The 11,214-nt window shown below is 30.5% G+C and overlaps 1 protein-coding gene across 1 annotated transcript in view; it reads right to left on the bottom strand.

Moving 5' to 3' along the window:
• The window catches only part of LOC108690891, a 129,797-nt gene extending 120,729 nt beyond the window's left edge, over positions 1 to 9,068 (bottom strand). The window contains exon 1 of the mRNA XM_018198420.1: positions 8,711 to 9,068. Coding sequence (XP_018053909.1) covers positions 8,711 to 8,858 — 148 coding nt within the window. The 5' untranslated portion in view covers positions 8,859 to 9,068. The remainder of the gene's footprint in view (positions 1 to 8,710) is intronic.
• Between the last annotated feature and the right edge of the window lie 2,146 nt (positions 9,069 to 11,214).

Here is an 11,214-nt window from a genome sequence, read left to right as displayed (position 1 = left end):
TATATATATATATATATATATGTGTATATATATATATATGTGTATATATATATGTGTATATATAAAATTCTACAGCTAAATCGATCTTCTGAAATCACGTTTACTTGTAAAATTGTTTATTAGTGATTTTGTATTATATTTTAAGTTTTTATTTATTTCTTTTGTAAATAATTACAATTACTTATAATATAACATGGAAGATTTAAAAAATTCCATCATTTTCATAACATTATACAGTATTCGCAGATTTAAAGACGTTATTTTTGTATTTCTCTGATATTACTTTTCGCTGTTGGTTTACTGTAATTTTACTGAAGTCATATTTATGCAGTTAAAATATTTTTTTCCTTTTCACTGATGTTTGTTCGAGTATTTTGCGGCTCTCTCGAGCATTTCTTCTCCTTCGTCACTTTCTCTATATCTTTTTACGTGCCTTTACGTTCTTTTATTTGCCTTTAAAAATGCGCACACCTGCCACGATAATTTATTTGAACAAGACGTGCATACGTACTCACAGATTCCATGTGTGCTTATGCGTTATTTCTCTTTATGTGAAACAAATACGAACTCAATGCAAAATTTGTGAAATATTTAAATCGTTCAATCATATATTGATAATTTTTATGAAAGAATAAGTAATAAAAAATGTAGTAATAATATATTTATTAAATTATAAAATTGTTTGTAATTAAGTTTGAAAGTAGTTTGAAAGTAGATAGTTTGAAAATAAATTATTATAGAATTTTTATACGCAATTTTTGTACATTCTAATAGCATTTACTGATTTTCTAATTCATTTAATTGTTCTATATTTTCCTATCTTTTTATTTTTCATTTTTTCTAATTAAATATTACAATAAAATTTAAGAATCGTTAGTAATATATTGATTCTATGTACAACAATTTTAAATTTTTCTCTTATTAATAAAAACAGATAATCCATAAAGAAGTTAAGGTAAAACAATACATCTACTGCAACATAAAACATTATTACTACTCATTTTTATGAATAATATATAATAAATTACCATATTTGTTCTGCGTGCATGCAACTGCCTGCAAAATAAAATATTAAATTTGTGGTGAAACAGTAGGCTGGCTCCGCAAAATTTAGAGATGAAGCGAAATATTACATTAATAAAAATTTAATTATTCACGAAAGGTTACATGAAATGTATATATAAATACGTAAATCGGTTGATTTCCTTTCAAATTAAATATATCAATTATATATAATATATATATTATACAAATATTAAATTGTAATTTCGTTAATATTGTATTCCCTCTTTACAATATTGCTTATCTTTATAAACTCTTAATGGCTTGCGTTTACGGTGAACTCCTTGCATATCGTCAAGAATTTTTTTTTAAATAGAGATAATGTTCTTTAAATTCTCATAATATTCTTGTAATACACTCATCATTTCATTTTATCCTAGAGTCATGTTAAAGGACGAATCATTTTTTTTACAAGTAGAGCGTTCACAGTTTCATTAATATATGCAGACTGTAATACTTTATCATTGTCGACATTCATGTCTCAATTACTTCAATTTATATTCACACCAGCGAATACGTCGTCGCGGTCGTAAAATCTTCCAGAGAACCACCCTTTCATTTGCCGTCTATCTTGAAATATAAGAGTTTTCCCGTCTTTCCCTGCTACTCTCGTATGTCCATTTTTTTCGTGCGAAGCTTCTAACTTCCTTCATCACAGTCATCGCTAGTTATTATTCGTTATTCATGTGGTAGGCAAAACGGGAACTATCGGAGGACATTCTGGGCCACGAATAACTTATATATCAGCGACGATCTGTCGGCGTGCCAGAATTCAGACCATCGAGTTCGGACTGAACAATTCATGCACAGAAATGATAACCCGCACGCGAGACAAAAAGACGGTGGACGTCTATTAATCGTGTGGATTTTATCTGCCGCTGACGTTGCAAAAAAGACCGGTTTTCTTGGAGGAAATTGTGGTATATCCAACATTGATAAAATTGTTGGATCACGTATTCTGGAAATATCATTCGTCCTCTATTATTGCCAATAGTAGTTATACTGCATGGAATTAATACATGGAGTTTTCTCCATGTATTCATTTGTTTTTCTACGAATCTTCTAACAGATGTTTTTACCTGCTGTTTCTATTATTAAAAGTTTTAATTGATTAATTAAAAATAATAACGCTTTTCGTAACTTGATTAATTAAAACATTCAATAATCTATCTTAAATAGAAGCTTCAAAATCAGTTTACGCCTGAGGTCTTTAATACTATACGCTCCAGCACTGATTTCTTTGCTTTTCTTCAAGTGGATCTCGATTAATTACATGTCTACTTTGGCACAAATCTCTGGTCTGCAATGCAAAGCACGAAACGTCCCTTCGAAACTTACAAATTGATCTGATAGTGTATCTGAGAATCTCTCGCGAATGTGATGGCGCATTTGAATAGGATACATATCGAACGGATATATTTACGTGGCATCTACAATCCTGCAAACATGGTCGATGTTCGATCGGATTATTCGTCTTATAACTTGCACTCGATTCTTGTCATGCGCACATAGAGATATCTACTAGAAACTTTAGTCATCTATTATAATGTCGTGAAGACACTGTTTCACATCGATGAATATTGACAGCGCATCGCGGTTAATTAGGAACTTCTTCGAAGCGTAGAAGGGTACATCATAATTTTTATCCGTGATGGAGAAATTTTTATTTCATCGAGATATTATAGATTACGATAAATTGATTTAAAAAAAAAATATTTATTTGCATAATGCACAAACGAGGTTAGCTTATAATGACTAATGGAATATAAAACGAATTGATTACAATTAATACAAATTGATTATTATCTTTAAATTGGTCAACGTTATTAAACAATTTCTGTTAGAACAAATTATTTAGAGAGTACATAACAGATGCGAAACTATAGTCTTTTACATTAATAAAATTAATTGCATAAATTTTTAGATGTTAATCTGATGTAAGAAGAATGTGTTGTGACTGTTTTTCTTCTCTCTCTCTCTCTCTCTCTCTCTCTCTCTCTCTCTCTCTCTCTCTCTCTCTCTCTCTCCCTCTCTCTCCCCTCTCTCCCCCTCTCTCCCTCCTCTCTCTCTCTTTCATCGCGCGCGGTTTATTCTCCAATAAGTATATGTATATGTGTTTTACCATTCTTGTTTGCCACATCTGCGTTATTGCGAACATATTGAAATAGTATTCAATAGAGATTTTTATGCACAAAGTAATTTTTCATATCAAAATATCGAATTTCGTTGCTGATGTTTTTTAGCAGCGCTAATAAAAGTGCAGAATATTAAAAATGCAACAATTTCTTTATATCTTTATTAAAAGTTTACTTTCTAATATCTATTATCGTGATCTTCTTTTAATAAAAAATATTATTTTTGTATTCTCAATATGAAATAGTGTGTACTATGGATAATTTTCGTTTTGTGAATATTTTTTTATAGTAGATATTATTTAGTTTCAATTTCGAAATAATTTCCTTTACAGAATAAATTTTCTTTTTTACATGAACTAATTTAACCAATAATAATATATAACTAATAATATATAACTAATAATAAATGTAAGTATTGTTTAGTATTGTAGTAATTACCGATAATTACATTGTTGATGAGACTACATAACATAATCAATAATAATGAGAAAATAATATTATTGAATATATTAATTATATTTTTTTATTTAGTTATATGTTTTATCAATCGCTCTTTCTTAGCAATATTTGATAAATTTTTCCTTTCTCTCTTTCTCTCTCTCTCTCTCTCTCTCTCTCTCTCTCTCTCTTTCTTATTAGCGTTATATGTTGCATAATATATTTATTTATATATCGTGTGTAACATTATAAAGATCGAACATGAGAAACTATTCAAGAAATTTTATGAGTTACTTAAATGAACGACATAATAACTTACATACAATTTGTAATAATTTTATAATTTTTTGAGAAATTATATTCTTGCAGAGAAATGAATTTAAAGAAGAATACTTTTCACTATTGAAAATTCTAGTTTATTACGAGTGATTTAACTTCTAATTAATATCTTTTCTTGTTATAGGTTTTCTTGTTATTTCATAGATCCGCTTGCCTTTAATAAAAGTAGAATTATTAAATTCAACTATATTATAATCCGATTATTTACGGTATTGAGAAATGCAATTTATAAGTATCTTCTTTTAATTAGCGATTTGTGATTTTTTTCCAATGTAACACTTCTTGTCTGTAATTCTGTAATTATATCGCTAAAATAGGGTGATTCATTTAAACAATTATTAATTATATATGTCATTAGAATGTATATATACATATATAAAATCATATGAAATATATAATACTGGAAATTTCGTGCATAAAGCAATTAGATAATTCAATTTTTATTCGATATTTGGATGAAAATATTACATAATAATTTTAATTAGTAAGTTAATGTTACTAACCCATGATTTGTTTGCTTAATTTAAAATTAATTTTTCAAAATTATGTAATTTATCAAACATTAAAAATTAAATTGAAAATTTAACACAACAAATAATAAGTTATAATGAAGCAGAACTGAAGATTGAAACTATATTGACCGAAATATATCATATAGAAATTGAGATCGATGATATTGGAAATATATTGTTTTCAGAATTTTGAGAATTTTTCAGAAGTTAAAAAATGAAGAAAGAAATACCGAATGTAAAGAACAACATCTAGTTAAGCTGTCAACTAAAGAAATACAATTCATAGAGTAAACTTTGCACAGTTGCGCTTGTTTTTGAGGTAAGGGACACAAGAGAAAGAAAAATTTGAATACGATGATAGATGTATCAAGCATCTCTTGTTGTTTGTGAATGTAAATTGAACGCTTTTCCCTTTACGAAGCGAGGACTCAGTTTTACATTTTCTACCTGCGAGACTTCATATCATACTTTCTTTTCCAAATGGAAATAATAGAACGAAACAAAACCATGCGTAATGTGTTTATACAGAGCCACAAGAGAAAGATTTACAATTGCAAATATGTACAATGAACGTGTTACTGAATCCAAAATTCTTGCGTTTTATAGACTGACTTTTCCAAGAATGAATTTGTCAGATAATAATGATATTTTCAATTTATAATCTCTCACTTACTACTCTTCATGTTACTTTCCATATACATAATTAACACAAAACACAATATTATTATTTATACAATAAACGTGATCCTTTTTTGGTATTTAATTGTAATCATGATATTGCTTAATTAAGCTATTGCTAATTAGCAAATGGAGAAGACAAAGATTAAATTATTCAACCAAACAAATATATGTATAATGTAATTAATTAGAAACAATTACGTCCTTGAAACAAAATAGCGCAAGGTTGCGAAATTTATTGAAAATTTATCGAAATTGATTTGAGTACGATCGACAAACGTTATATCATTTGATGAGGATCTCGTTGTAACATTGCCATTGGCAATACGCAATGCACAGTAGAGTAGAGTGCAATCTACGATGCGTTGCGATGCAATGCATGCCAATCACGTTAATGGACAATCGAATACAGCACGTCATTTGTTGATCTATGTTTTTACGGTTATTAGAAATCAATCCAGCGAAAAAAGCAGTAATTTTTCTTGACATACTTATTTGTGCTCCATTAAATTGTGGCACGAATATTAATGTTTAATTACCGTAGCAGACGCGCGCAATGTTAGATTGATAATCGTTAGATTGAAATTTCAGGAGTGACGTAGAAAACCGCAATTGAATGTTAGCCGCGAATCAGTGATGCAGATTGTGGCAACGATACCCGTGATCAACAAAGAGCTCATCAATATTTTCGTTATGCTTCGGCAAACAATTCGATAGAAAGAACATTGATATTAAATATAATCTTCGTTTTTCTTTAAACAATTTTACTCTTTTTTTTACAAATTTTTGTTAATTCTCGATGTAACATTTATCATACAGAAACTATTTTGTTTATTTTTATTTCCAGAAATTTGCGAAATACTTTCTTTAGGAATGGAAAATCTAATCTTGATTAATATAGAAATGTAGAAATATTTAACATTATTTTTCGAGATACTATAAAAAATCATGTCAATGCTGGATAACCAACTGGTAAATAAATTTTGCCTTTAATTTTAGATTATTACGTTTGCAATTCCCGTCATCAATGAATATCGTTCATGTTGGTAACACATGCAGTTTCAGCGTTCCAATTTCGATACATGCTCGTATTTGGATTCAATTATTGGTCATATAACGACCACTTTCGATGGACGTCACAGAACATTTGATTGCTTTGAGATGAATTAGGCGAATAATATGCAACTGTATTGTTCGATTGATTCTGCTAAGTGGCAAGAAATCTGTAAATTGGACAAAGTCGATCGCTATCTATAACTGAGCCAGGAAATTGCGGTATGTTCGCCGAGTGTATCTCTGTGAATTAACGATGCAACTGGTTGTACCTGACGCACTACGTGATCAACGAGAAGAGCTCTATATCGGCGTTTACTCGATACTATCGATTTACCTATGAGAAAAAATATCGGACATGCAATAGCGACTGTACAAACCGATTCGAAAAATTGGACAAAATTTTTTAACATATAGACCGAAACGACATATTCGTCGAAATTACATTGAAGTTTTCTATATTTTCTATGTGAAAATGCATGGTATGTAATTACAAAAAGGGAAACAAAGTATTTGAATGCTTGTTGTGCGATATATCTAAATTGTTTTAACAAACGTATATTTAATTAAAAAAACAATGAAACATTTTATTTATTTATTTCTTTTTGCGCAATTTATTTATTTTTCGAATTTATTTCATTGTGTGACATAAAATTAATAAATTTAATTTTAACTCTGACAAGCTCAGTTTTCTTCAAAAAATCTTTTACCTTACATATTCGAAAAAATGTCATTATTAATTATCTAATATCTTGGCGTTAGAATGAAAATCAACGACTAGAATGATTGCATATACAATATGTATAAGTGACTTAGTGTTTTATTTATTTATTCATTGCCGTAACGTTCGATCTTATTTTAATTGAGACGAATCTTTCTCGTTCCGGAATGTCTGTCGTGATCCTCTTTGATGAAACTTTATTCATTTCGGTCCCTGTAATCTGACTTAATTAAACTTCCACTTCTCGCCCCGATATTCCGCCTTTAAGGCGGATTAACCGAATGTGCCGTCTTAAGTCCATACCGGATCTGGATTTGAATCAAGTGCAAAAAACTTCACGTCCGATAGATTCAGCGTATTGCGCAATGACATAGTTCAATGCTTTTCTATAGCACAACAAACTAGCAATAGAACAATAGATAAAAAATAGAATAAGGAAAATGGAAAAATCTGGAAAATGAATTTGCGTTTTATACGCTTCTAAATTTCATTCGTTTTGTATAACTCGTTTCGATGAAAGCTCGCGTAAAAATAGTTGTAATTAAGTGACACATCACATAAATGTCTCTTTTTTTATTGTTTTGACTAGCTAGATTTTTATCCTGGTAATTTTTCATGTATCGCCACATGCAGTTGAAATTATCTACATAGTTTGCAAAAATTTAGATATTTCGTAAAATTTATTCTTTATTATAAGTTATTTACATATTGACTATTGCAAGTTATAAAAACTAAATTACGTTGAAATTATTAAATTATTAAATTATGTTAAATTTATATATATGATTATATTTATATATATATTCAATGTTTCAATCAGGTTTAATGTTTCTTTTTTAACAGGGGATGATAACGTTTTAAAAATTAATGTTAAAGAATTAACAACTTTTAAAATGTGGTGTTCATGTAAAAGAATTACGGGATCACATATTGAGACTTTTCTATTCTATTATACAGTTTTCTATTCTATTATACAGTTTGTACGTGTTCTTAATCAGACAAAGCTCCCAAGTGTCGCAACACCGAAACTCGATACGACACTAGTTTGTGCTGGGCGTCTCCAAGAAAAAAAGAAAACGGCGACAGCGTTAAATCAGCTATACGTTTACCTCCTACACGCCTGTACACGCATTGGTTAATTTAGTTGGTGCCTAAATATAGAGGATATATAAGCCCCTTATTCTGAAGGTAATATAAATGAAATTTCCAGGAACAATGAATTTTTATAAGATGTATGCGAATTGATGAAACATCTATATTAACAAGCTTTTCAAAGTTTGAGTAATGAAAAAACTTTAAACGTATCAACAATTTTTAATTGAATAAAGAAAAAATTGTTAAAAAAAATAATAGGATGGAAATGAAAAAATACTGGCATTCTAGAAATTATTATAGAAGTGAAACATATTTTTTTTTTACAGATTGCAAAATATAGATTTCTATCTTTTGAAATTTTAAATTAAATTCATATTTTGGAAAAATATCTAAATTTTTTTTCTTTCTCTTGAGCTGCCACATTTTCTTCAATAATGAAGTTATTGATAACAAATACATAATAATAAATACATAAATAATTGATTTCTTGTAATTACATTGTAGCGAAAGAAACTTTCTTATCTTTCAAAAATTCAACGAAATTCTTTAAAATTTAAACATATACTTATGCTACCAAATTTTTTTTTATTTTCTCATTGGGACCCAATATCGTTGAAAGAAAGTACGATTATCCCGTGACATATTTGTTGGAATACCCGCGGGTGTTTCTTACTCACCGAGTACGAGTAGCAGCAGAACTTGTTGCGGGAGCCGAGCCACCATTGTAGATCCGTTCTCTCGTACATCTATGAATTTAAATCGAGCGATCCTGCCGTGTCCCCTCGATTTTCCCGTCGTGACCGCCAGCGCCCACCGTAACAACATTCATTTAACGTTCTGCCCTGCTTCCACGTAGGCGTGTGCGTCGATTTGTTCGTTGACGTACAGAACCTTTCCACTTCTTTCGGCTGCGTCTGCAAGCTTGACACTTCCGGTTCCACTGTCGATTACTCACCGGATCTGAGAAACTTTTTCGAAGAATAGCTACTTTCACCGATCAAGCTGCCACACACTCGCGCCCAATTAATTTTCCACGGCGACACGATCTCTGAAATTCGTGGGAATTCCCATCGGGTACGCGATTGTGTGAAACGCCCCCGGCGCGCGCTTCCAAAATGACAGACTTTTTTTCCTTTCCTTTTTTTCGTCCGATCCAAATACGATTTGACCAGGTAGTCCGATATTAATCGACCCGCGGCACTCTCGCGTGCGGTGGCTGCGATTGGACCGCGCTTGAAGCCCGATATCTGTGCACATAAATATTTTAGGGATGCGTTTGCTAGGGGGAGTATACGGGATGGTAGATAGGACAAACGGACGGACGGATGGACGGAGTGCCGAGACCGAGAGATAGACTCACGGGAAAAATAATTTACAAGTGAAATACAACTTGACACCCGCTATATCAGATAATATCAGCACTGTGGATGTAACAGAAGCAGTCGTTCTTAGTGCTATCGCTGACACAGAAGTTAGAAGGAAGACAAAATGTAACGTGAGGATCTTGCATATGTGTGCAATCTTACACAATCTTGCATTTCTACATATATATATATATATATATATATATATATATATATACCCGACTGCACATCGCCAATCGTCATGGATTTTCGCGACAATTGCGGCCTGAAGAACTGAAGCGACGATGTAAAATTGGAAAACCGATAAGAACTTCGCTTCTCACAAGTTATCCTATTGCCGTCGACTTCCTGGTCGTGAGGGATGTCTTCTGCGATTAGATGTTCAATTTCGGAAAAGTAATTTTAACGTAAATTTATTTGTTATTACCTGCGTTATTTTAGATTTATAATGCTGTAAATGTGTAACGATGTTAAAACATTATGGAAAATATTTTATATCTGTTTTAATCTAGAATATCGCGATAGATTCATAGACATAATCTATTAGATGGAGTAATATGATCTACTAATAAGCTGCAAGAGCATGTTATGCAACTAGTGGTAGGATAAACCTATATAATATCCTGTATCCGTAATATTCTAGCAAACAAATAACATAGTTAAGGTGTTGCGCTCACGAAGACGAAAGGGCTCTGCTATGAATAACACGCGTCACATTCTGCAATAATAGAAATTCTGCGAATAATGGAACTGAACTTATACTACATGCAGAAAACAATTTTGCTCAAATATCTAAAACTTAACTAGATACAGAAAATAGTTTTGTTAGATTTCGTCCAAATAATTATTAGAATGCTTAAGGTGCCTTATAAAAACAATATACTGAATGACGTATCCAATCCTATTCAATTGCTTGTAACTTTTATTAAAAAGAATATATTATAAAAATTTGTTTTTTTTTTTAAATTGAAATGCCAGACATTAAAGAATGATATGAAGCAAATGTATACATCTTTATTAACAAATAAGTTAAGTAAAAGCATTGAAAAAGAATCGAATATGTCATTCGAAATGTCGTTAAATATCGAAAAGATATTTAAGGATTAAATATTAATGACAACGCTGCAAAAAATCTTAATGTTCTAGTAATCAGTTATTTGAGCGTTCTACATAATTATTTTGATTATTTTGATTAGGAACAAAATTAATTTCTAAACAAAATTAATTTTAGATCTATATGTATGTATATATATATATATATATATATATATATATGTGTGTGTATACATGCTAATTGAATTTTTAGATACTTCAAAACCGTTCCTTTTCGTGCCGAAATACACTACGTACACTATGAAAAAAAATGACGAACTAATTTGATCGTGAATTAAAAACAGTTCACTAGATTAGTGAATTGCTACAAGTTAATGGCATTTTGCATCATTCATAATTTCGGTGGATTAAAATGTGAACGTGCGTTTTACGTGAACAATGCTATTCTTTGGGGATCTACTATGTTCGCGCCCTTTCTCATCTTCTGCCTCAGTATCACTTTTTCTCTACTGAAAATAAAAACGGTCGTTTAGTTCGCGTCACAACATCAACAGAGCGGATTGTAAAAATTGAGATACCCAACGGCGCGATGGCGCCGTTTCACACTACAGTATGAATATAAGCTTTTCACACTAAGACTTTATCCAATGCTACTAAACCAATGCTGCTAAACCAACTGCTAAATCAATTAATTAATTTTTTTTGTGAAAACTATTTTCTTAGAATATCTAATACTCTTAAAAAAACAAGGTCATAAAAAAGTC

Source organism: Atta colombica, unplaced genomic scaffold (assembly GCF_001594045.1).
Source record: "Atta colombica isolate Treedump-2 unplaced genomic scaffold, Acol1.0 scaffold38, whole genome shotgun sequence".
Classification (NCBI taxonomy): domain Eukaryota; kingdom Metazoa; phylum Arthropoda; class Insecta; order Hymenoptera; family Formicidae; genus Atta; species Atta colombica.
The sequence above is the reverse complement of the archived record's forward strand: the minus strand, read 5'-3'. Positions and strand labels throughout refer to the sequence as shown.